The 26480-nt window shown below is 56.2% G+C and overlaps 1 protein-coding gene across 1 annotated transcript in view; it reads left to right on the top strand.

Annotated features, from left to right (window-relative positions):
• Nucleotides 1-26480, top strand: part of OLFM2 (olfactomedin 2) — a 67685-nt gene that overhangs the window by 28555 nt on the left and 12650 nt on the right. Inside the window, exons 2-3 of the mRNA XM_050924821.1 lie at nucleotides 2555-2704; nucleotides 15618-15773. Of these exons, the coding sequence (XP_050780778.1) occupies nucleotides 2555-2704; nucleotides 15618-15773 (306 nt within the window). The remainder of the gene's footprint in view (nucleotides 1-2554; nucleotides 2705-15617; nucleotides 15774-26480) is intronic.

Raw genomic sequence — 26480 nt, 5'->3', positions numbered from 1 at the left:
GTAATGGGTGGATACCCACTTCGCCCGATGGGGTAGGGCAGGGCAGGGCTGGTATCTGCGTTGTCCCGGGGAAAGGAGGCACAGAGAGACGGAGTGACTAGGAAGTCTGCGTTGCAGCCAGGGGATTTATGATGCATTAGGTTGTCAACCACATCTCTGACTTCTCTTAGCGTAACTCCACCCTCCCCTTCTTCCTCCTCCCTACTGCCAGGCCCTGTGTCAACCCTTTGGGTCAGACGTATGTCTTAGCGTGACGTCAAAGGCCACAAGGTGTCCATGGAGTGCCGGGATCCAAGGTGATGGTTGCCGGCTCTAGCCAAGAGCCTGCAGTCGTTGGGCAGGTACCAGGAGGGCTTTGTCTGTAATATCACCCTTAGGATTAAGAACTGGCAGTAGCAAGTATCTGGTGATGTTTCCAGTTCCATGTGCAGGGCCGGGCGGACAGGCAGAGCTGCAGGGTCTCTATGCACCGGTGAGATGGTGTTTGGAGTAGGAGTTTAGGTTTATTAGGAACTGGGGAAACGTGGCAAAGGAGGAGCCTCCACAGGCAGGATGGGCTCCACCAAAACCAAACCGGAACCAGATTGGTGGCCTGGAAAATTACAAAGGTCCAAGAGGAATTTTTGACCGAAGGGCTGGGGGAAAGCCGACAGGCGCAGAGGAGCGCACAGTTCAGACAGAGCCATCCCTTAGGGGAGGATTTATTGAAGGAGATTCTCTATTTACTAGTAACAAGGAGAGGATAGAAGTTGATAGAGGACTGGTAAGAGAAACAGTCAAATGAAAACCAGCCCCATTCAGTTACATCTGGTGAAGGCAGACACCAAACTATTGACACATTTTGTTAGTGCTTGTGTACAAGTACCAGAAGTCTAAACACTAAGCTGGGTGAAGCTGAGTGCCTGGTACTAAAGGAGGATAGGGATGTAACAGGCATCACAGACACTTGATGGAACAATGGTCCTCACTGGGACATGGGAATGCCAGGGTACCAAATGTACGGGAATGACAGTGCTGGTGGGGGTGGTGCACTGTGTGTGAGTGAAAGCATAGAGTGAAATGTAGCAAAACTCTAATGGGCCCATAGAACCTCTCTGGATAGAAATTCCCTGCTTGAATAAGAGTCTAGCAGTAGGGATATACAGCCGACCACCTGACCCGGATGGTGACGGCGATTGTGAAATGCCAGGGAGAGAAGAGAGGCTACAGAAACAGAAAACTCAATAATAATGAGGGATTTCAGCCATCCCCACATGGACTGGGAACGTCACCTCGGGATGGGAGGCAGAGAGAACATTTCTAGACCCCATTAATGAGGGCTTCTTGGAGCAGCTCGTCCTGGAGCCCGCAAGGGGAGCGGCAATTCTTGACTTAGGCCTAAGTGGTGCATGGGATCTGGCCCAAGAGGTGAACGTAGCTGAACTGCTCGGTAATAGCAACCAGGATGTAATTAAATTTAACATCTTGCGGGGGGGAAATACCAAAAAACCCACCGCAGTAGCATTTGACTTCAAAAAGGGGAGCTACACAAAAATGAAGGAGCCAGTTAAAGGGAAATTAAAAGGAAAAGTCACAGAGTTAAATGCCTGCAAGCTACATGGACACGTCTTAAAAACACCATAATAGAGGCTCAGACTAAATGCATATTCCAGATTAAAAAAGAAAAGATCAAAAAATGCCACCATGGCTAAACACCCCAATAGGAGAGGCAGAGAGACAAAGCGGCATCCTTCAACAATTGGAAGTAAAATCCCATCGGGGAAAATAGAAAAGAGCATGAACTCAGGCGAGTCAAGTGTAACAGTGTAATTAGGCCAAAAAAGGATTTGAAGGCCAACTAGCAAAAGATAAAAACTAACAGCAACGTTTCTGTTAAGTGTATCAGCAGGAAGCTACCAAACAATCAGTGAGGCCCCTGGACAATCGAGGTGCTAAAGGAGCCCCAAGGAACCGGGCCCTTCCAGACAAGCTACGTGAATTCTTTGCATCAACTTTCACTGCAGAGGGTTGATGGGAGGGAGACTCTCACATCTGAGCCATTCGGTTTAGGTGACAGATCTGAGGAACTGTCCCAGACTGAGGTGTCAGTAAAGAGATTTTAGAACCACCTGAAGTAAGAAGTCATGGGGAACAGATGGGATTTAAGCACAAGTTCTGAGGGAACTTAGATCTGAGACTGCAGAACTACTAACAGTGGGATGTAACCTCTCGCTTAAATCAGCCTCTGTTCCCAAGGACTGGAGAATAGCTAACATAACACTGATTTTTACCAAGACTCCAGAGGGGATCCTGGCAATCCCAGGCCGGTAAGCCTGACTTCAGTACCAGGCCGATCAATTGACAGAATAATCAGAGGCATGTGGTGAGGAAGAGTCATCCTGGCTTTTGTAAAGGGAAATCGCGCCTCTCCAATCTATTGGAATTCTCTGAGGGGGTCACCGAAGGGGTGGCCTGGGGGGATGCAGTGCACAGAGTGTCCTTGGACTTCGAGAGCCTTGGACAGGGTCCCCGTGGGATAAGTCAGGCTGCTAAGTCTCCTCCCTCTCTGTTGCAGACTCTCTTCCAAAGCCCCGATGACGGCTGGCAAGTTTACACCTCTGCTCAAGCCCCCGATGGCAAATGCCTCTGCACAGCGGTCATCCCGGTGCAGGGCACCTGCTCCCTAGACCTGCGCAGCCGGCAGCTCCGCCAGCTGATGGAAAAGGTAAGAGATTGATCCTGCACGCAGACTTGGGGTCACGCTGCCTCTGCAAGGACCGGCTGGCCGAGTCCCCTCCTTCAGGGTGGTGTGAGCCTGTCCCTTGCAGCTGTGTGCTGCGGTGCACCTCCTAGGAATGGGTGTGGAGCAGTGGCTTGGTTTTTCCCTGCCCTAGGAAGTACCCACGTCCCTGGAAGTCCTTCCCCAACACACTAATTGCAATGGTGTTTCTCCAGCCTCGTGCAAATGTTGGAAGCAGGCTGCTCTGAGCCGAAAGCCCAGTGCAGCCTTGGACGCGCTCAGAGGATGGGGGGGAAGAGGGGAGCCAGGCAGGAGTTCCCTTCCCTCCGCTAATGACATGCAAATGGGGTCTGCGTCACTCCTAATGGAGGGTGAGCAGCAATCCATCCTAGTCGATTTGAATGCAATTAATCCCGTCGCTTCCTGCCAGGGAAGCCAACTTGTTATTGACTCTGAACCTGCAAATCCCGTATTTATTAGTCAGATCAGGGAGGGGCGGGTCCCGGAATTATGGCCGTGCCTGGCGCTGTTAATGTGGCGTCAGCACGCGGCAGCGGCTGGCGAGGAGCGAGGGGTGGGTGGCACTTGAGGTGGGCGTGAGTCCCTCTGTCAGCATGACGTGGTGAAATAGTGGGGACTGGCCTCCTCCTCTCGAGGGCCAGGCCTGGTGGGGGTGAGAAGCAGCCCCCCCCAGAGTGCAGGTAAAGGCCAACACCCCACTTGAGCCCTGGGGGCAGATGTTCACCCTGGTGACTGCTGTTGTAGCAGCAGCTGGTGGCGTCAGTCAGCGATCAGGGCCCTGTTGTGCTGGGCGTTGGGCAGACCCAGAGCGAGCGGCAGCCTCTGCCCACAGGGTGAGTGTGGATGTGGGGCTGAGAGGGACCTCGAGAAGTCACATCCAGTCCCTGGCATTGAGGCAGGAGCGAGTAAACCCAGAGCCGCCTTGACACGGGTTTGTCCACCTGTACTTAAAAACCCTGCAGTGACAGGGATTCCCCAGCCCCCTTGGGAACCTCTCGTAGAGTTTCACTCCCTAGGGAGTTAGGCAGGTTTCATAATATCCAGCCTACATCTGGCTGCAGATTAAACCCATCACTTCTTGTCCTACCTCCAGTGGCCACGGAGAAACATTGATCACTGTCCTCTCTTTAAAAGCCCGTTACAGATTTGAAGACTGTTATCAGATCCCTGCTGAACCTTCTTTCCTCACGACTAAATGTGTCTGGGTGTTTTGTACCTTGTCTCATGGGTCAGGTTTTCTAAATCTTGGATCATCTTTGCAGCTAAGATGCTCTCGAGTGTGTTCACAGTGTTCCTATGGTGGGCTGCCCAGAAAAGGGTGCAGGGCTCCAGCTGAGGGCAGGACAGTGACCTCCCACGTGCAGTAGATGACTCGTCTCTTAATACAGCCCAGACTGATATTTGCCTTTTTTGCAACTGCACCACGTTGTTGACTCCTTCAGTTTGGGCTCCCCTAGAATCCCCAGCTCTTTGCAGCAGTACTGGGCAGGCACCCCACGCTGTAATCGTGCATCTGAATCTTCCTTCCTAAGTGCAGGACTTGGCACTTCTCCTCACTGAATTTCATCCTGTTGAATTCAGACCAGTTCTCCAGTTCTCTCTCTACCTACCTGTGCGCACCCCTCTTTCTGCTCTGTCCCCCTAGCCTCGGGCCCTCTGGCTAGCTGGCTATCGTTTTTGTGTGGCCCCTTCATCACCATAGCTAAGCACTTTTCAATGCTAAAAATGACAGCAGTGCTCTCTCTGTCTCTGCCTTCTCTCCCCCCATATGTATGGGGAAGGGGCTATTTGCTGGCATTAGCATCTTTAACGCCTGTACATTCTGTGTGAGATGCGGAGATGGGGATGGCCTGGTTCTCCATAGCCATTTGAATGCTGAAGGGCTGCTATCAGAGACGTAACATGACCGCGGTGAACTGTTATTACCAGCAGCTCGGGTCAGTGTGTGTCTGGGAACATGGGAGTGGAAAGGTTGTGGGCAAAGCAGTAAAACATTGTTCATGGGCCCTGCGCGAAGGGAGCCGGCCTGTTGTTATACAGGTTAAACCTGATGAGAAGTTAATCCAAAACGGTTTCAATTGTAGCCCCATAAGGCCAATGTGCTGGAGCCCAGGCAGGGTCCCCCCCACTCCCCCAGGAAAATGGTTTGTTTTTTGAACAAGACAGCAGCTGATTTTATCAACTGCCTCGAGACTGGGACTCTCAGGCCAGATACAGAGATAAATCTCCAGGTAGGGGGGAGATTAGAGGCAAATCGCTGTTGATTATTTGTAATGGATCAGCTAGTTCCAGGAAAAAGTTATTTCAGCACAAGAGCAGGCGATTTCCAGAGGCCTTGTTGTATGAGGTGCTGGTCAGACCCTGGGGCGAGACACTCACGAGGCAGACGAAGGGGGAGAAGGGAGGTGGGCACATGGAGGGAACGTGTCCCACCCAAGCTTGCCCAGTGGGTGGGCGTCAGAGCTGGGTGTAGAATCCGGGTTCACACCCCACCACCTCCCAGCACAGGGTGACTGAGTGAAGGCCCCCTGCCTCTGTGGCTACTCGGGGGCAAAGGGTCGAGTCTGGGGCCTGATCTCCAAAAGCGATTCCAGGAGCCCTGCTGGAGCATCAGGTAATAGCCGCCGATTTCTGAGCATGTGCAGCTCCCATCCCTTAAGATTTGTGGGTGCTCAGCAGCTCTGGAAATCTCTGCCTCTGTTTCCCATCCCCTCCTGTCTGTTTAGGCTCTCTCGCTTTGTGTCCGTGCAGCGCCTGGCACGGCAGATCTCGAGCAGGGCGAATAACGCCTAATAACAACAGGAGAAGTGGGGCGGGAATAGGGAATGGCTCCTCTCTGCTCCTCACTGTTCCTGGTTGCTAACTGGCAGTGAGACTGGGAATGACTTGCACTGGGGGAGCCGGGCAGATGGTGCAGAGGTTCGGGAGCCCCAGGGTCACAGCTGCTCTGGCTGAGTCCCTCGGGGTGTGTCCACTGCCGTTAGAGGCAGGGTGCAGCTGGGCTTGGCACATCCCTGCTGGCTTTAACCCACGGAGCCCAGTTCAAGCTAGTGGCAAAGAGGTGGCAGCGCACGGGCCGAGCGTTCTGGGCCGCAGAGCCGGGCCTCGTCCCCTGGGGCCCGAAGCAGGGATGTATTTGCCCTCCACCCCAACACACACTAATAATTAAAGGGAGGGCCCTTGAGCTGCTCTGGGCCCTAAGCACCTGCTTATGCCTGACGCTGGGTCTGTTGGGCTGCGTGTGCCACCGATGTGAAGCCGATGTCCCTGCAGCTTTATACTGATATAGTAAGTGTATCTTGCGGCCCCCATACTGCATCCCCACAGGGGGGGCCCTAATGCCTAGGATCCCTAGTCACAGACGAGGGCCCCCAGGACTTGGCACCATATGTTATGCTGCAGTGGCATCTAGGAGCCCCGGTCACGGACCACAACCCTGCTGTGCTGGGTGCAGCACCGGCGCAGAACAAAGAGACGGGCCCTGCCCCAAAGAGCTTCCAGCCCAAAGAAAAAGGCGTGGTGCGAACAGACGGGGTTGCAGAGGGACCCAGGGAGGCCAGGTTAGGCAGTGTGGTGAGTGTGGACAGACGAGAGCAGAGGGACCCAGGGAGGCCAGGTTAGGCGGTGTGGTGAGTGTGGACAGACGAGAGCAGAGGGACCCAGGGAGGCCAGGTTAGGCGGTGTGGTGAGTGTGGACAGACAGGGGAGCAGAGGGACCCAGGGAGGCCAGGTTGGTCGGCGTGATGGGGAGTGTCTTTCCTGCTATTTTTACATAAGAACATATGAACAGCCAGACTGCGTCAAACCAAAGGTCCATCCAGCCCAGTATCCTGTCTTCTGACAGTTGCCAGTGCCAGGTGCTCCAGCAGGAATGAACAGAACAGATAATCACCAAGTGACCCATCCCCTGTCACCTATTCCCAGGGTGGCTGGATGAAAGGTAGCATGGTATGCAGTCACACCTCTGAGTGTAGTGTAGATCAAACCGTAGTCTCTGTGTGCCTCAGTTTCCCTGCCTGCACAATGTGGCCAACAGCTCTGCCCTGCCTCCTGTGGGGTTGTGAGGATGAATCCACTGGTGATGGCGAGGCGTCCAGATACATCGGTAATGGCCGCTGTGTAGTTACCTTGGCTAAAACAGGCTCCAGGGCATTGGTTGCCTGGGGGTGTTTGGCTCCAGGCTTTATAAACATCCTCTGGGCCCCCCACCTGGACAGAGATTGCCTCTGCAGCCACAGGGGCCTGGTGCTTAGACACACTTGACATTTCATTAGCCGCTGTCTCTCGGAGGGGATGGCAGAGGCAGCAGCTGCAGGAGCCTGGAAATGTTGGAGACGCTCACTGAGGGATGCGTTGGGGTGGGAGAGCGAAGCCCCTTATGCGTGACGGGTTAACAGCTTCGTGCCACAGGGGATTGCCCGCCCGCCGGGCCCGCGGAGATGAGCATCTGCTTCTGTCCCTGCACGTTACCAGAGACGCTGTCTGGATGCTGGGCTCCGGGGCAGCGGGTGGCCGAGGGGGTGAGCTGAATCTCTCTGGGAAGCAGCTGCTCCGGCAGCCCCACTGTCTCTCTGGGGAGGTTCCTCCAGGGAAAGTGGAAGGCCGCTTGCCTTCCCCTGCCTTGCTTCGCCCAGACCCTTAGCTAAGGAGCAACGCTGCGCCACCCTGGGGGTCGGCAACGGTCACCTGTCACTCACAGAGCGTCCGAGTGACGCACTCCGGTCCCCCCCACACGGCATGTCCCTGCTCAGCCTCCATGGCCAGAAGCAGCAGCAGGAGCCTCCGGCAGCTCAGAGCCAGCGGAAGAGGTGCAGAGCCCTCCCTGTCGGTGCCATGGGGCAGGTTGCAAAGGGGGGGAGCAGGGACGGAGAAGGGCGGAGGCTGGCGGGACACGTGGTTTAATATGGGGCCACACCCTGCCTCCGAGTGGCTGCCCCTGCAGTCCAGCCGGTGCTGAGTTCTGAGCGTCTGCACCTTGGCACGTCCGGGGCCCCTGGCACCTAGCGCTGTGCAGCTACACGGCAAGACAGCCCCATACCCCGAAGAGCTTCAGGCTGAAGAGACACGGACACACTGCTGCCTCTTTGTTACAGTGCGGGATGGAGCCCAGAGAGATGCGGTAGCTCAGCTAACGTCCCCCAGGGAGCCGCAGCAGAGCTGGAATCCCTCCCACGCCGCCTCCATGCATGGGCAGACTCTGCCGTGTCTCTGCCGTCGTCCCCCGCCCCAGGCTTTGCAGACCTCGGAGAGGCACCACTGCAGAGGGAGTCCTATCCAGGGGCATAGGGACTGCCAGCTCCGTGAGCCAGCTACCCTGGGGTGCTGCTCTTGCCGTCACCCCACTGCTTGCCCAGAGAGATGTGACATCCCCACCATGCGCCCTGTCATTCTCTTGGGTGCGAAGCTTGCAGGTGGGGAAGGCAGGGGGCACAGCAGAGCTGGGGTCTCTTCATTGACCTGCTGGGTGACCCGGGGGAGTCACTTCTCCTGTTTGCACCTCTCTGTCCCTTGCACCCTTAGACTGTCACCTCTTCAGAGCAGGGCAGAGCAGGGCTGGCTCTCCCTCTGGCTAGGGCTCGGCGCTGACCTGGGGACTCTCGGATGCTCATGGAAGGCATACAGCAATACGGATGGGTGGGGCTGCGCCTGCTGCCGAGGTGTCTTGCTAGTGCGCTGCCCTGGCGATTGCATCTTGCAGTGTGCGGCAGCAGATGAGGCATTCAGGAGTGTTGGGGAGAACATCGCGTTAACCTGGCATGAGCTCTGGGGAGCTGAAGAGCCCTTGCCTGGAGTGTCACATGCTGAATGTCTCAGGAGCGGGTGGTTCTGAGCCCCTCTGCCAGGGCAGCAGGTGTGTGTGTGGGGAGGTCCTTTGTGATTTCTGGGACGGCTGCTTCCCACTGCTACCATTCTGTGTGCCGTGGGCAGGGGGGAGGGAGTGCTGCTCTCAGAGAAGCTCGGAGGTGGTGCCTGCAGCCCCCTTGGGCTCCCTGCCTCCGAGCTCCTCTGGAGCAGTGCAGTGATGTTTCTCCAGATCACCTTGCCCAAGCTCGGAGGTGGTGCCTGCAGCCCTGCCCATGGGGTGTGTCGCAGGCACTGCGTAAGGAAACAAGTTCTGTCTGGACGGAGTCAGTGGGTTTGGTTTGGAGTGAGGAGAACAGGACAGTTTTCTTTCCCCTGTGAGATGGATGGAACAGGGTGACTCCAGAGTTGGGCCCTGTGCAGGGTCATGCCTGCTTCTCCCGCGATGGGTGTCTGGAAGGGGCCTGCGCATGGGTATTTTTAAGCCGGTTTAAATCCTTTGCGGCTTTGGTGCAGGGCTGAGCGTTGGGCGTTGGTTGCTTATTGCAATGCTGGCTGTAATCTCGACTGGCTCTTGTGTGTTAAGCTATATTCGCTCCATGGAAAGCAGACTCTGCCGGAGGGACAGGGTGTGATGCAGTAGGGACTGTCTGTGTGGGGGATGGGAGAGCTGGGGAGGACTTTCGGTGAGGGACAGGACCTGAGCCTGTAACCTGAACTAGGCAGCGGGGAGGGGGTCAGCACCTTTGCCCGGGAAGCTGGAAAAGGAAGGGGCCGGCTGGAGGGAGTTAGGTCAGTTTCGGTTTTGGGCTGGGTCGTTGGAATTCAGGGAATCCCAAGCTGGGAACTAAGCTTCCTGAACTCCCAGAAGGACTCGATTGAGGGGTCCTGGCTGTGCCTGCAAGCTCTGCTGTAGCCTGTGTTCCTGTTGTCCAATAAACTTTCTGTTTTACTGGCTGGCTGAGAGTCACTGTGAGTCCCAGGAAGAGGGGTGCAGGGCCGGACTCCCCCACACTCCGTGACACAGGGTCAACCCTTTCCAAACGCAGGTGCCTGGCTGGATGCATGTCCTGGTTCTCCGAGTTGCCACTGTCCTCGCTGCAGATGTGAGCACGCCATTCCCCTGGAAACCAGAACACACTTACTTTAACATGTTCATTGTCACGCAGCCCCGTGTGAAAGCCTCGTCCCGCATCGCCATGTTCTCAGAGATCTTAACACATCTGCATCACAACAAACCCAGCGGCCTCAGCTGGGATCTTCGTCACAGCCCCGTTGTGCCCACAGCTGCCCAGACTCTGAGAAGAGACGGGCCCTGCCCCAAGGAGGAGAGCCACTGGCCTAAGGTCACAGAGCTGGGAAAGAATCCGGGGGTCTGGAGTCCCAGGCTGGTAGATCTCATCACTGTGTGTACCAAACTGTTCCTTACCCCCCAGCTCCCTCATTTCACCAGCTCAGGACAGCCCAGGGCAGTGCGGATTCCTGGGTGCCACGACTGCCGAGCCATCTAGCCCAGCTGCATGTGGCATGCAGAGATCGAGTGACTGAGGTGCCTGGATCTGTTCTGCCCTTGCCCACTGGGAGCCCAGGCCTCACGTTCCAGGCTTTGGACGGCAAGTCCAGAGTGGAACGTATGGACGTGGTTTTCCCAGTCAGCTCTGCTCCTTGGGTGCCTGTTGCTCACGTGAGGGGCTGCAGACGCTGACGGCAGGAGATCTGGCAGGGAGATGAGCTCGTATGTCTGCACAGACCCCGATAAATGCTCCCAGCCTGTAGCCCCTGTGATGAGAGTTAGGGAAAGCAAGGGAGGCATTTCCCAGGGAGTCTGCTGCGCGCTGTGCATTTCACAGTGCGCACCACTGACGTGACCTGGAGAGGCCAAAAATAAATAATAAATACCCATAAATCTTCCCCGAGTGGCAGGAGGGCTCAGCTGGTGGTGAAGGGAAGTCAGCCCCTGACCTTGGCAGGAATTACAATAGCTTGGAAGCAGCGAGCGAGAGGGAGAGAGAGAGAGAGAGCTGGCCTCTGCACAGCTCCGTCAGTAACATCCCAGCTAAGCGCTGGTGTCGAGTGGAGGCTGTCGCCCGAACCACCTGTTTGCCTGTGTGCAACATTCTGAGTGAGCAGAGCCCGATGGAGGCGGCTGGGGAACAGCGTCTCCTCTCAGCGTGTTGGAAGGGGACATCTCTTTGCAGCCATGCCACCCATTTTGCCAGCAGTCTGTTCCTCCAGCAGCAGCTGGGATGGCAGGAGACGGGTGAGCTGTGAAATGAAGGTCCCGTGTTCGATGTGTGGGGAGAGGAGACGGACGAGAGATCCTGCTGCTAGTGCAGCCTCTGTTGTGTACGTTGACAGCCCCGCTCGCCGTGTGGGCTATTACCAGGGAGCACCCTTGGCTGAGGGGCCGGCTGGCCTGGCGGATTGAAGCACTGGGCAGGGATGCAGGAGTCTGGTCTTGGTTCCCAGCTTTGCTGCTGACTGTGTATGTTACAGTGGGCAAATCTGTGGGTCTCAGCTCCCCCCAGTGTAAACATGGGGTCACTCATAATCTTGCCTTGGTCTACTTAGATAGTGCAACATATGCAGCACCCAGCCCAGTCAGATGGAGCCTCCCAGATACACACAAGGGGCACTTCAACCACCGCTAACATGCAGCTACTGCTAGGGTGAGCGGCAGTGTCGGTTTACCGGCAGGGCACAGAGGGAACTCCGGCATTCGAAATGTGCTACGGGGAAAGTGGGATCTGACCAGTCGAGAGGCACCCAGGGCCATGTAACCTGTTCCTGGCAAGGTGCAATTCTTGACCTTGGCTGGCTAAGGATTAAGAAGAGACGGACACTAGGGTTAATCCCTTGTGATGAAGTGGGACAGTTCTTAATGTTTCCTCTGAATACTGTGTGGGTGCCTCAGTTTCCCCTGTGCATTAAAAGTCTCCAGTGTGCATAAATGGCCGACCCTCTGTCTCCTAGTGACCATGGTCAGGGCCCTTCCCGCTAGAATAGCTAAAGAGGAACAACGAGATCAGGTGACCTCCTGGCCCGGGAAATAGACAAAGCCCAGAAAAGGAGGGGCTGGAGTGGGGTTCAGTTTGGGGCTGGCTGGGGATGGGAAGTGAGGGCAGACGTAGGGGTCTGCCTCACTGGGCCTCAGAATGGACCCGGCCGAGGGGTCCCGTTCGCTGTACCTACAAGCTCTGTTTTAGCCCGTGTTCCTGTCATCTAATAAATCTCTGTTTTACTGGCTGGCTGAGAGTCACATCTGACTGCGCAGTGGGGGTGCAGGTCCCTGTGGCTTCCCCAGGACCCCGCTGGGCAGGCTCGCTGGGGGAAGCACCCGGAGGGGCAGAGGATGCTGAATGCTCCAAGAAGAGACCCAGGAGGTGAAGCCATGTGAGCTTCTTGCCCTGAACAAGTCTGCTCCAAGGGAGAGGAGGCTCCTCAAAGTCCTGCCTGGCTTTGTGGGGAGCAGTTCCAGAGCATCGCCCGGGGACTCCGTGACAGGCACCCACACAGTATTCAGAGAAAACATTAAGAACATTCCCACTTCGTCACACCTGCTTCCCCCTGGACTTCCAGCAGAGACACGGGGCTTGTCTCCACTGCCGTGTGAGCTGTGACTGCAGCACATGCAGCCCCCTGAGCGGCCCTGGACCTAGCTAGCGTGGAAAACAATAGCAGCACAAGCACGCGGCCTGAGCGCACAGCCCTGCCTGGGACCCTGGGCCCACACTGGAGCAATCACACCGCCCGGCTCCTGTTCCCGGAGCTGGCTGGCTCCGAGCTAACTGCGCTATGGCTGCCTGTGCTGCATTCACGCCTCTGATTGCAGTGCAGACGGGCTAAGCTCTGCATGTCTGCTGGAACGCCAAGACTTTCGCTGCCTTTGGAGGTCTCCCATCCTGTTTAGCGTGGGACGTCTGGGGGGACTTGCCCCAAGGTTGGACTCCTGGGGATCTGGCAGGCCTGACAATGCTCCACAGACAGATGCAGTCTCTGGAGGTTGCGTTGCTTCTCTGCGAGGTGCTGCAGAGAGAGACCTGCCCTCTCTCCCCACATGGGAATCGCCCGCCCCCTGGGTCACTTTACTGCGGTAAATGTTATTAAAAGCTATTAAGTTTTCTAACTGGTCTCAAGTCCCCCATCTGCGGTGGGCAGAGTCCACAAGCAGGCAGTTTTCCTTTTATTTCCTTTCCGCTCTTTGTACATTCACACACAAAAAACCGATTAAACTTTTATTATAACTTGCTGCAAAATGGCTCTGAAGCCTTCAGAGGCTGCAGCCGTAAACACCAACAGGGCCCCTGTTAATAAATAAATAACCACTGACGGAACGTGGCTGCGTTCTCGTCTCGTTAAGGCACTGAAATAAACTCATTTTAGCGGCGGCGGCAGATGAAACAAAAGAATCAAAGCCCACAAGAAACGTGCACTCGGGTGGTTTAAGAACCAAGGAACAGCTGCAGCCCCCGATCGAAAGATGGGAGTTTATACATGAAAGCTGCAGGAAGAGGAGTGTTCTCAGCTAATTGGCAGGGAGGGATCTTCCCAGGGGCCAGGCACTAGACCAGGAATCACCTCCTGTTTTGCCTGGGCCAGAGAGCTTCTCTGCCTGCCTCTGGATGGTGCCTCAGACAGAATTCAGCCCCTCCGGCTGGGGTGGAATTTCTGTCCATCTCTGTGTCTGCAGAGTGCCTGGCACAACAGGCCCTTGGTCTACCTGGGAGCCTGTAGGGCATCCGTAGCGTGTAACAATTCAGTGCTGTCTTTATTTAGCCTCCTGTAGCTGCTCTGTCCTGGCCTTTGGGAGAAAAGCTGGTGTTTGTTAAATACCCGCTGATGGCTGGGTGTTGCTAGTGACCTGGGTGCTGCTCTCTGCGGTAGCAGTCCCCTCAGAGCCCCCTCGTTCAGCAGGCGTTTGTCTATCCAGAACCAGTGCACGGGGGAGATGTGCCAGCCAGGCCGAGACACCACGCACAGCCAAGTGAGCAAGCAAATTGCATTTGCAAAGATCTTCATACGCGTCTCGTAACAACTGCTCACCCCAGACTACGGACACTGCTGCAGCATGTGGCAGGGGAGCGGATGCTCACCACAGCCTGGCAGAGGAAAGAAGGAAAAGAGAGAACCCAGGGCAGGCAGAGGTTAGGGAAATCAGGCTGCAGTGTGACCCTTCCTCACGGGACACAGAGCTGGAGATCTGCAGCCGGCGCCTGTGTTCTACTGCTGTGTGATTACAGCAAACTTTCCTCTACCGGGACACTGCTGCGTTACGAGTACCCGGTGTGCACGGCACAGGCAGGGGCAAGCCTTCAGGGGAACTGACCCTGGGTGGCCAAGGCCTCTTCTAAATCCCTAAATGGGACTAGCGTGTGCTCTGGGCCTGGCCTGAGGAGGAGGAGGGGTGTGTATGTCTGGACCTGGCCCGAGCGAGTGTCTGGGCCTGGCCCGAGGGGGAGCAGGAGGGGTCCCATGGCGGAGAGCTCCTCTGCAGTCTGTTCGCCATACCTACACCAGCCCCATGTGCTGGGGGCTGCTCACACGTACAGAGTAGACCTGGGTGAAATTTCACAGACGAATATTTTATTCATCAAAAAATGCTGTTGTGGGCTATTTGAACTGATTTGTGGCTCTGACATGAAGAGTTTTGGCCACTCGTAAAAGGGCTGCAGGAGGAGGAGATGGGGGGAAGGGCGGTGTTGCTCCCTAACCCCCGGGGCTCATGATTTCTAGGGGGTTAGGGTGCTCACCTGGGAGGTGGGAGATGCAGGTTAAAATCCTCGCTCTGGAACAGACTCAAAGTCACCAAAAATTCCACTTCCATTCGACCCAAAGTGAAACGTTTTTTTCCTTTGGTCCGTTCATGGCTGTTCCAGTCGGTGATGTACTCAGCCCTAGCAGGGAGAGCCGGTTCCTTGTCCTAACAAACACACAGGGTGACTAGATAAGACAGACAAAAGAGAAACAGGCCCAGAGAGGCTGGGAATAGAAGGCAGGTCGGCTGAGTCTCCATCCAGCACCCTACCCACTAATTCACGCTCTTGCCTCAGGCACAAGGCTCACCAGCAGGTTCCAATGCGGTGCCCAGAATCTAAACGTTTATTGAAAAAAAACAATCACAAAGCTTCTGGCTGTAACCCAATTGCCATCCACCCCTTGAGATGAATGGATTGAAACAAACCCCGCGCGCACACATGCTTCTGGTGCCCTGTAACGGGCCTCATTGTCACTCACCTGGTAACCCCTTTACACAGTGTTGACAGCACAAACAGGCTTGGTTGTAAGTGAGAATCTGCTCCCACACTGAGTGTGATCAAAAGGAGGAGGGGAGCTGGATGCAGTGAATATGCTCGAATGAGTGACTAATGGCTGCTGATGCTGCCAGGCCAGCTGCTTGCTCGCTTCCCCATCTCTCTGGTGCAGAGAGAAGATGCTTTCTCCCTGCATGCCTGTAATTCATTTAGCACAATCATCTTTTCATTATGGGCAGGAGGTGCAGAGCTGGGAGAGGGCCTCATTAATTAAACTGAGATCAGGGGAGGGAGCAGGGCGTATCAAATCAATTCTGGCCATCTCTGTGCAGAATCCAAATGGAAGTCACCTGCAGCCTTCCCAGGGAAGGTAGAGGAGTGCCGTGCTAATGAGGCATCTCCTTGGAGCACTGGTATTAAATCAGAGTTTCATCCTGTTCCTGGGCCCTTATTAATTACACTCAGAACAATTCCAGTGGCCAACTCTTCCCCTGCGCTCAGCAGCACTGAGCTATGATTTGGGATCTATATTGCACGGAGCTGGGTTGTTTTGCATGTTGGGGAAGGAGCTGGACAATCCTGTGGGTTCTGAGCTCTGGGCTTTGGGAAGTAGAAATAGTGCAGAACTTCAGCTTGTGTAGGAGAGAAACCCCCCGGGAACAGCAATAAAGGTGACGTTTGTACCTCAGAGAGAGAGAGAGAGAGCGTGTCCCACGAATGCTCTGCGGGCTCTCGCCTGTACCAGTCCCCGGCGCTGCTCTGGGAAGAGGGGCTGCACGTCTCAGGAAAGCCCCTGCTCTCACCGCTCCGTTTTGCTTTTCCAGGTGCAGAACATCTCCCAGTCCATGGAGGTGCTGGACCTGAGAACCTACCGCGACCTGCAGTACGTGCGCAACACGGAGTCCCTCATGAAGGGGCTGGATTCCAGGCTGAAGGTGGCCACTGAAAGCCAGAAAAGCCTGAACACTAAAAGCTTCCAGGTAAACCCTTTGCAGCCTCCCGTTTGCCAGTGCTCTAGCTGTCTGGTACTGCGGCCTTGGGCGCTATCAGCACTGTGGTTCTGAGTTATGCCAGGGATGGGTGCCGCTGTTCTGTGGATACAGCTGAGGATATGGGGAAAGAGGCAGGGAGGCGTAAGTGATGCCCAGGCCTTAGTGGGATTTGGGCATCGAGGTGGCTTTGAAAGTCCCATCCTGCATCTGCTAGGAGTGCCCAGAGGCACCAACTGCGAGCAGCACCCAGTGGCGCCAGGTGCTGCACAGACACAGTGTGAGACAGTCCTGCCAATGGACAAGGCAGACTAAGGCCTCGTCTGTGCTCATGCCCTGCTGCTCTAACATGCCAGCCACAAACCTCCCTAGGCCCGGTCAGTGCTAGGAATTTAGGACCATATAACTGCGTCGCTCGGGGGGGTGAAAAATCCGCCCCCCCCCACCACCCCCAAGCAACATGGTTAAACCGACCTAGCCCCTGGTGTAGACAGAATTCTCCTGTCAGCTTCGCTACCGCCTCTCGGGGGGGGCGGGGGAGTGCCTGCGCCGGTGGGAGACCCCTGCCGTTGGCCGAATGTAGCGTCTCCAAAGACTGTGGTGGCACTGCTGTGGCGTGTCAGTGTAGGCGGTTCTGCCTGTGTTAAAAGCACTTATGGGGGTGTCACTTATTCTCCTCTCTGCTGCCTTATGTGCTTTCCTGGTGGCATAGGCGCCAACTTTTCTCCGGCGCCCATGGGTGCCCCCACCCCTGGGCCTGCCCCCATTCCAACCCCATTCCAAAGTGCCTGCCCGAACTCCGCCCCCTCCCTGCCCCTGTTGGATCCCTTCCCCAAATCCCCTCCTCTTCCCCCAGTGCCCCTCCCTGGTCAGGGATGGCAGGTCCCCCTGTGACTAGGTGGGAATGTTCTGGCTGGGTTCTGGGAATGCTGAGTGGGGAGCGTTGGCCTGGGAAGGTTGCAGGGGACTTTTGCTGGGACTGTCTGCATTGGGAAAGGGAGACTTTCCTTGAGGGAGGATACCTGGGCATGTAACATGGGAACCAAGGAGCGGGGGTGGAGGCCAGGTGACACCTCTGTCCAGGAAATAGACAAAGGCTGGGGGAGGCTGAGTGAGAGGCTGGAGGGAGTTTCAGTTTGGAGCTGGCAGGGAAATGGAGAGGAGCTCCGACAGGGCTTGGGCTTCCCAACGGGGATGTGGCCTCCCTGTGGCCCCCAGATGGACCTAACTGAGGGGGTCCTGTTGTCTGTGCCTGCAAGCCCTGTTTTGGACTGTGATCCTGACATCTCAATAAACCTTCTGTGTTACTGGCTGACTGAGAGTCCCGGTGAATAGCAGGAAGCCGGGGGTGGGGGGCCTTGTCTCCCCCACACTCCGTGACACCCTCCACTGGTCCCTGTCTGGCTGGGAGGAGCTGGCCGGGCTGTCTCATCTCGCCATGCGCTGCCAGGCAGGGCAGCTGATTCCAGGATCAGCGAACAGCCGACGGAGAGGACAGGAGGAAGACGTGGTGGGGGTGGGGGGTAGGGACACACGAGGGAGGGAAGACGAAGCAGGATCTCAGACGTGTCCATCTGGAGTCCTCGCTGGTACAGCAATGATGGTCCAGTGTCCTCATCAGCAGGCCACTCATCCAGGCTTAAACCGGACAGGCCTGTTTTTGGAGGAGTTTGCCCCTGTCGGGTTCTGGGGGATGCTGTATTGCAGGACTGTGCATGCACCAGGGCTGGGCCTATGCCGTCCCAGAAGTACCAGCACGTGCCCCCACAAAACCCGGCCAGGCCCTGGCATGAGGCCTTGTTCCCCGCCCCGCACAGCACCTCACCCCGGGGCAGGGCCCAGCTCCAGACCTAGGCATCACATCCTGCTGGGTTTAAGGCCTTTGACTGGCCCACTGCCCAGGGGTGAATTTCACCCCACACAAGCTGCGGCAACAGAAAGTGAATGCTGCAGAGCAAAGCGTATTCACATGCCCTTGAGTAGGGAGGCCCACGGGTCTCCGTCGACCTGTAATGTGGCTGCCCTGGCCGTGGGCCTGTTTCCATCACCCACTCCCCAAAGTCAGGCTCCCTGCACACTCCCACGGCTGCCCTGCCCTAGGCACACCCTTGCCTGCTGCCTCCCATCTCTGCCGACTGAAGGGTAGGGGTCCCACCTAGCTGAGAAGTAGCTAGTGTTGGTCACGTGAGATGATGGGATACTAGGGTAGAGGGAACCTGGAGCTGCTTCAGTCTGACCATCCGTGCGTCCCTGTGTGCCTCTGCTAGAAAAGCGGAGGCCTATCGGGCTTGCTGGGTGGAGGAGGCGTCTTCCACAGAAGGGACGGGAGCTGCCGGGAGTGAGATGCTGGCTTGAAAGTTGTTTTCGCATCTCTTCCTCCCTAATGAGGGAGCTTGTGGCATCCTTACCCAGAGCTGCCACCTGCCTGTTAGCGAGCCACACACATGAATATTTCATCCTGTTTTCTCCCTCGACGGTGCTTTGAACGGTCCTGCTTGGTGAAATCAAAGCGCGGCAGGTACAGACAGACCCTTCAGGAGCCAGTGGTTCCTCTCTGCAGCAGAGGCAGGTGTCTATTCCACAAGCATTGAAAGCGCTGAAAGGGGACGCGGCAGCCATGTGTGCAGGGGATGCCTTGGGGTTCAGCTGCATTTTCATTCCAGCTCGGCTAGAGATGCTCCGACAGCCAACACGTACACGCAGAATGTCCCCCCTCACTTTGCCCCCCCCCGACCTGGCAAACTTCAGCTGGCGTCACTGGCAGAGTCTGCACGCTGAAGGCCGTGAGTTCAATGTTTTCAAAGCAATGCCTGAGTGTGAAAGCCACCGTTTGGGACCCCGATCAGTGAGCTGCCTTAGGGACGCTGTGGTAAGTGTGTGTCCCTGGAGGTCAACCGGGCCGCCCAGAACTACTAGTTGCACGTGAAAATGTCAGTGGTTGAGCTAGCACAAGCTAAGGGAGCAGCTCCTCTGGCTAGTATCTGTAGTATGCTGTCACCTCCCATATGTGCTGGAGAGGGACAAAGCCCCTGCTGTGTTCGTGTGGATTATTGAGCCTTCTGGAGACGGTGCCATGGAGCCTGGCATGGTGGGGTCTGGTGAAAGGTGATGGCTTGCCAGCCCCAGGCAGAGCATGGAACAGATTTCACATGGGAGGCGGCAAGGTGAGGTCCCCACCCGAACAGCCCCTCTCTTGGGCTGTCTGCAGTGACCGACCACCTGTAGACGCGCTCCGAGAACCATGGACATTACAGATGGAAAGACCCTGCCTTGTCCTATTTCTGCTGGCCAATAGGGGCATGTTCCCTGTTGCTTATTCCATGGTCTGCGGCCTCTGCTGTGCTATTTTATTTTTCTCTAGCATCTTCTGCATGGCCATTAGCCTTTCCCAGCCTTGCAAATCCCAACTGCAAAAATCAGCATCCACTGCTGGAATCATAGCATTAGCAAAGGGAGCTGCGAAGTTGGAGAGCGTTCACTGAAGAGACAGAAGATGGATTTGAGGCCTGAGAAACCTGCCTGACAGCGGAAGGATAATCTGCTTGACTTGCTGAAGAGAAGGTTACAGCGTGGCTTGATTACGGCCTAGAAGTGCCTATGTGGGGAGGAGATTTCTGATCACAGACAAGGGCAGAGCAAGAGCCAGTGGCTGGAAGCAGGCACTAGACGAATTCAGCATAGAACGAAGGCACACATTTATACCGGTGAGGGGATTGACCTAGAGGTGCAGGGGATTCTGGATGACGTGGTCCCGTTAGCCCGCAGACCACTGGGCAGGATGCCAGGCTCGTGGGGGTGCTCTCTGGCCCGCAGGAGGTCACACTAGACTGGTACATCTGGGGCTGGAGTTAATACTGCACCTTTACAGGCAAGCCCCTGCCGCTCAGCTCATGCCAGGAACCCTTTGGTCCTGCCTCCGCCAGCTCAGCTCAGGAGTCAGCAGAGGAGGCAGGGCCATGGGTGAGTGCCAGGCTGACACCATGGGAAGGGCCTTGCATTTGCGATTAAAAATAAGTAAACAAACAAATGCTTTTCCCTGCAGCCCCTGGGGAGGAATCTCTGCTGATAAATGACTGCAGTCCAGCCGCCTCCCCAGCCGCTTCTCCATTCAATCACCTTCCCCCAGTCATTTTTCAGGTGCTCCGAAGCTGCTGTGATTAGAAACCATTTGCTGGGAGTAATGGCTGTTGATTTCTGCAGCAGATGGGAGAGGAACTGTAACCCAGCCAGAGCCACCAGGCAGTGGAGCGGCCAGGAGCTGCAATCTCCCCACTGCAGCTGGGACGGGAGCATAGGGGTCTCTGGAGGTAACTCACCAGTGACCCAGGCATCTGCATCCAATTGACCCAACATGAGGTGCACCCTGTGCTGATATGGGCACTGCGGGGTTCCCCAAGCCCCAGGGATGGGCCTGGGCTGAACAGGTCAGAGCCTGCTGGGCCCCTCTGCAGCTTAGGTCTTGTCCTAAAGCCAGAAACCCTAAATAGCCCACCCCTGTTGTACAGACAAAACCACACAGGATCTTTTCAGGAGACAAGACAAAGATGCCACATTTATTATGATAACAATCTGATTTATGATCAATAACTAATATCTTAATTCTTATACACACACACACACACACACACCAGATGTTCTGCAGCTGCTGCATAGTTACCAGTCCTGAAGATAGCTTGATTTCGTGGCTTGAGTTTGCAGCTTGGGTTCGTAGCTCGTGGCGGTAACTGGCCAGGAAAGCCGGGCACAAGGACAAGCTGGATCTCTGTTGGGCAGGCACCGATGTCCTTCCATGTTGGCAGCAGAATGTTACCCAGAGTCTCTCATCTTACCCTTCTTTTTTATAGGCTTTTAGTTTGGATTCAAAGTCTATAGGTCTTGCTGTGTCACGCTGCCTCTGGGTTTGGATTGATCTCCCATCAATTGCAGGCCTGACTTTCAGCCTTGAATCTGGCTTTGATCTTCCTTCTGTTGTTCTTTTGTCCTTTTCTTTCTAGGGTGGATGCTTCTTACTTTGTTTAGGGCTGTTGTCTAGGTCTTCAGCCGTTGGTATTTGAACTTTATCTCATCAGGACAGGCTGGGGCTGGAGGTTGATTCTATCATCCATATATACCTTATTCACACATCTAAACTAAACTAATAAGATTACAGCAGGGTTTGCAAAAATGAAGGTTGGAGGAAGCTTTTACAAAATGGAGTGAGTGTTTTAAAATGGGGTTTGAATTACAGTATGGCAAACAGTGAACAGAAGTTAGTTACAGTGTAGGCAGGTGTAGTGTGGATGGTGAACAGAAGTTACATTAATAAAGTGAACAATTAAAAACAATTTCATTTATCAGTTCTACACCCCCCTCCACCCCAGTGCTCTGGGCAGTCCCATTCCCCTGGCCACTGTGTCCTGTCCTTACGCAGCTGTCTGTCGTCTGGGCCTCCCAGATAGGGTGACCAGATGGCCCGATTTTATAGGGACAGTCCCAATTTTTGGGTCTTTTTCTTACATAGGCTCCTATTACCCCCCACTCCGTCCCAATTTTTCACATTTGCTGTCTGGTCACCCTATTCCCAGATCTGCGTTAAGCCGCACCAGCCTCAGTAACCGCCTGACCGGCCTGTGAAGGGTGCGTCTAGTGGCGAGAGCGGGGACTGTCAATGGGGAGCCGCTGGGCTCTAATTCGGCTCCGGTGGGGGCCGTGTTGTAGCGGATAAGAGCAAGGCGCTTGGAGGCAGGACTCCTGGGTTCTTTTCCGCTCTTTTCCCATGTGACTGTGGGTAAATAACATCACCGCTCAATGCCTCAGTTTCCCCCTGTAGGGTGGGGATAGGGACTCTGGCCCACCTCCTGGGGCATGTGAAGAGCCGTTAATTACCCGCAGAGCCCACTGTTCCCAGTCCTGGCGGGTGGGGCCCCGAGAAGGCTGCGTGTTGCCAGGCTACGTGGAATGGATTAAACTCTTCCCAGCTGACACCGGGGCCCAGGTGGCTGCTGCCTGCCACCAAGCAGCCGCACGACCGCCCTCTGCTGCCACCTCGCGGTTACTGGCACCGGCACTGCCAGGAGCTGCGGGGCGGGACTGGCCGTTCTGCAGACGGTGCTGAGCAAAGTGGGGCTGGGATTCGCGTGGGCTCTGGGTCAGAGCCGCCTGCGTTAGGAGCTGGAGCCATTCTTCCAGCAAAGCCTGCAAGCCCCTTTGCCTAGCTGCTGAGACCGGCTGTCCCCGGTGCTGCAGGGCTTGTAGGTACAACCAGAACCCGCCAGCCAGGTCTCTCTGGGGGCCAGGATCTTAGACCCCAGACCGGGGGTTCCCTGCCTCTTCCCAGCCAGCCCCAAACTGAACCCTTCTCCAGCCCCTCCTTTCTGGCCTTTGTCTCTTTCCCGGGCCAGGAGTTCACCTGATCTCTTTGTTCTCCCACACCTTTAGCATCCCCTTGCAAGGGGAAAGGGCCTGGGTCATTAGTTGCCACGGAGACAGAGTTTCAGCCAGAACTGAGGCCCCACACGGATATTCAGAGGAAACATTAAGAACAGCCCCTCTTTGTCACACCCAGCTTCTGGCAAACAGAGGCTCGGTACACCATTCCTGCCAGCCTGGCTAATAGCCACTGATGGACCTTCCTCCATGAACTTACCTAGTTCCTTTTTGAACCCTGTTATAGTCTTGGCCTTCACAACATCCTCTGGCAAGGAGTTCCACAGGTTGAGTGTGCGCTGTGTGAAGAAATACTTCCTTTTGTTTGTTTTAAACCTGCTGCCTATTAGTTTCATTGGGTGATCCCTAGTTCTTGTGTTATTTACTCCTTCTCATAACAACTGCTTTTACTAGGGACGTTTGGGGCTGGGTGCCAGCCTCACGGGGTGAGTTCTCTGGCCTGTCTGGTTCAGGGCAGGCTCTGTAATTACAAGGGTCCCTTCTTGGCAGTGAAATCGCCAGCTCTTTGCCAGTACATCCTTCCTACCTCCCACGGCTCCACCAAGATCCTGAAACTGATGAACGTTTCCTCTTACTCAGTGATTCTCCACCTTCCCCCAAGGTGACCCTGCTTCACAGGCAGAGGCTCTTCCCGAGCCCCGTCCCCTCACATATGTGATCAGGAGGAGGCTGCGCCAAGCGAGTCTGTTTGTGCGTGAGAGTCGGGAGGCTGACAGGGATACTTGACCTTGCAGGGCAGAGTCCCAGAGCCCAGACATCCACGCTGCAATTAAACAGCGCCTTGAGCCCGGCCAGCCATGGGTTTGAAATTGCAGCGTAGACGTACCCTAAGAGCTCGAACACCAGGACACAGGTGCTGTGCCCAGGCTGGAGAACTGCCCAGAGCAGAGCAGCTGGTTCCTGCCAGGGAGTCACTTGTCCGTTTTTCCCCTCACCCCTGCATCTTGGTTGTGCTCTTGGCTGGCAGGTTTATCACCTCGGTTTCAAAGAGCAGCACTCCAGGAGCGTGAGTCTCCAGCCTGCCCGTGGCCTGAGTGTCACGGAGTCTCTGGGCGATGCTCTGGAACTGCTCCCCACAAAGCCAGTCCGGACTTTGAGGAGCCTCCTCTCCCTTGGAGCAGACTTGTTCAGGGCAAGAAGCTCACACGGCTTCACCTCCTGGGTCTCTCCTTGGAGCATTCAGCATCCTCTGCCCTCTGTGCGCTTCCCACAGCGAGCCTGACCCAGCGGGGTCCTGGGGAAGCCAGAGGGTCCTGCACCCCAACTTTGCAGTCAGACATGACTCTCAGCCAGCCGGTAAAACAGAGGTTTATTTGATGACAGGAACACAGTCTAAAACAGAGCTTGTAGGTACCGTGAGCCGGCCCCCTCGGCTGGGTCCATTCTGGGGGGCAGTGAGCCAGACCCCCACGTCTGCACTTCACTCCTCATCCCCAGCCAACTCCAGACTCCAAAACCCCTCCAGCCCCTCCTCTCTGCTCAGCCCCTTTCCCGGGCCAGGAGGTCACCTGATCCCTTTGTCTCCAACACCTTCAGCTGGCACCTTTGCAGAGCAGGGGCCCAGGCCATCAGTTGCCAGGAGACAGAGGGTCAGGCATTTAGGTGCACTGGCCCTTTGCTCTGCAGCAATCACACACCCTTATTCCACCACCTAGATACTTAAGAACTGCCATGGGGACACTGAGGCACCACCACCGTATTCAGAGAAAACATTAAGAACTTTCCCAGTTCACCACACTGAGACAGAAGGCGAGTAACACGCAGCGCCTCTGGTGCATGGTGTGGGTGGGGCGCTGTTCCTGGGGAGCCTGCGGCATCGCTGAGTAGATGTGCACCCGGCCGCGGTAACTCACTGGGCAAAGGCAGGCATGTGAGGCGAGGGAGAGGCAGCTGATGCAGCAGCAGTCACTCACCCTGCGGCACTGAGTCCATGCCAAGCCCGTGCCCTGGCAAGCCCAGGGATGGCACCTGAGGCTGGCATGGAGGGACGAGGGTGTCTACTCCTGTCCACAGCTCTTGGGCACAATGAGGCCTTTGTGGAGCAGCCCAGGGTGAGTGACACGAACCTCGGGCAATGGCCTGGAATTGCAGCTTCTGGACGGTCAGTGGGGAGCTCAGTGACAGGCCCCCCCTTTCCCGCCCAGCCCTGGGGTTCCCAGCAGCTCCCCAGCTCTGCAGCAGTTAGCGTCCACGGGCTCCTGGCATCGCAGGAGGCAGCACGTTCCCTTGGGTGGGGCCCTGCAAAGGGACTCAGGCACCTGGGTTCCATTCCTGGCTCTGCTGGTGACCTTGGACAAGTCACTGCCTCCCTCCAGCTCTTTGGCACAGGGACTGTCTCTCTCTCTCTGTCGGTGCACGCTGGGGCCCTGAGCTCGCTTGAGGTGTCCCTGTGGCACCACAGAGTCCAGGGCTCTGACTGTCCTCTTGAGAGCTCAGCGTGTTCTGGAAGCGCCTGTCTCCATAGGCCGGGTCTGGACGCAGGGTTCCTGTTGGTTTCAATGGGGGTTGTGTCTGTGCTCGGATGCAGGGTCTCAAGGCTTGACCGCATGGGGGTGGAGTACCAAGGAGTTAATCCGCAGGACGGACTCCCTCACTCGCTCCCTCCCTCGGCCCCAGCTCTTGCTGTGAATGTTGACTCCCATGGGGCGGCAATTAATTCTCAGGGCTGCTGGCTGCCTGCATAGCCCAGCCTGGGTTTTTCCACTCGCAGAGGGACATTCGGCTGGGAGCTGGGAGCCTGACTCATTCCCACCTCCAGCGCTAAGCACCGCTCAGCTGCAGCCGTCTGCATTTAGCTCTATGGCGGATTCATTCCCATCAATCTGGACGGTGATTTTGGTCACTGGCTTTATCTCTCCTAGTCAAAGGGTATTTTTCCGTGATTTCAAGTCAGGCATCGTTGTGCATCCCGATCACAGCCACATGCACACACCCAGTGCTATTGCATTGCCCCCTCCTCAGTGCGTGTGTACACACACACACACACACACACACACACACACACACACACACACACACACACACACACACACACACACACACACACACTGCCCTCCCCCCGCCTGTCCCTGAGGCTGGATCCTGGCAGCTCAGCTCATTCCAGGGCCTTCTCTTTCACACTCTCCACTCCAGCAGCCGTCATAAAAAATGCAGCAGCAATTACTGTGCCAGCTTTCCAGAGCTCGGCGTGGTGTCGCTCTGTGCAGCCACCTTGCCCAGGACGCAGCACAGGCCTGTAAGGTGCAGGGAGCTGGGGAGGGCAGAGGAAATGATAGAGGCCAGCAGTAGGCAGGACCTGTGCAGTGTCTCGTCGCCGGCGTGGGACAGCTGAAACCATGGAAATGTGCTGGGGGGCAGCACTCAGCACCACGCGCAGCAGTGTCTGGACTCAGAGAAGCAGTGGGGACTAGCAAGCCCATGTCCCTGGGGCCCGATTCTCCTCCCTCTCACCCCTGATAACACTACTGTTCTCCTGGGGTCGTTGGGAGGAGGAGGACCGGCCTCCGAGTGCAGACGGGCTCATGGGAGCACCTTGGCTGGCTGCGTAGTGCAGGCCAGAGCTCCCCTCCCACGGGCTAGCACAGATCCTGTAACCAGCCACCAAAGCCCAGATTCTCCGGTGCCCAGCACCTTGTGCCACTGCTTATACCAGCACCGAGGGAGTGTAGATCATTGCTGCTCTGATCTGCTTTGTACTGGTGTAAACGGGGAAGGACAGCGGGCAGCTCAGCTTCCGCAGTCTGACGGGAAAGGGAGCCGGCCCTGCAGCTGGAGGTGTGGCGTTTCCCGCACCTGCTCAGCTTGGAGCATGCGAAAAGCCGTCGTGCAGAGACAGCGGTGCGGGCGGCAGCCTGGGCTCCCCACTGCGAGGGTTGTGGATGAGGTCGTGCTTGGGCAGCCGCCCTGGCCTGCCGCCCGCACTGCCATGTTTGCACTGCTGTTTTTAACTCTCTAGCTTGATCAAAACTAGCTTCTGTGAGTCTCTCCGAGCCGGCCACTGCTCCCTTCCTGCTGCCGGGCAGACAGCGGTGTCAATGGAGCACCTGCCCCAAGGTCAGTCGAAATACGGGTGCCAGTGAGCTAAGAAAAGCGTCCATGGATTCACCGCATCTGTTCGTAAAACTCTGCCTGGGTTAATTCCTCTCCCCGTGTCCATTGCTGTCGGGCCTCAGCTTCCAGCCCCAGGATTCTGGTCTGTCTTTGTCTGCTGGGTTCCATTGCTTGTGCTACGAGGATCTTCTCCTCATGGGGACTTCTGGGGCCAAGCCGCCT

The sequence above is a fragment of the Gopherus flavomarginatus genome, chromosome 16 (assembly GCF_025201925.1).
Source record: "Gopherus flavomarginatus isolate rGopFla2 chromosome 16, rGopFla2.mat.asm, whole genome shotgun sequence".
NCBI lineage: Eukaryota > Metazoa > Chordata > Testudines > Testudinidae > Gopherus > Gopherus flavomarginatus.
The sequence above is the reverse complement of the archived record's forward strand: the minus strand, read 5'-3'. Positions and strand labels throughout refer to the sequence as shown.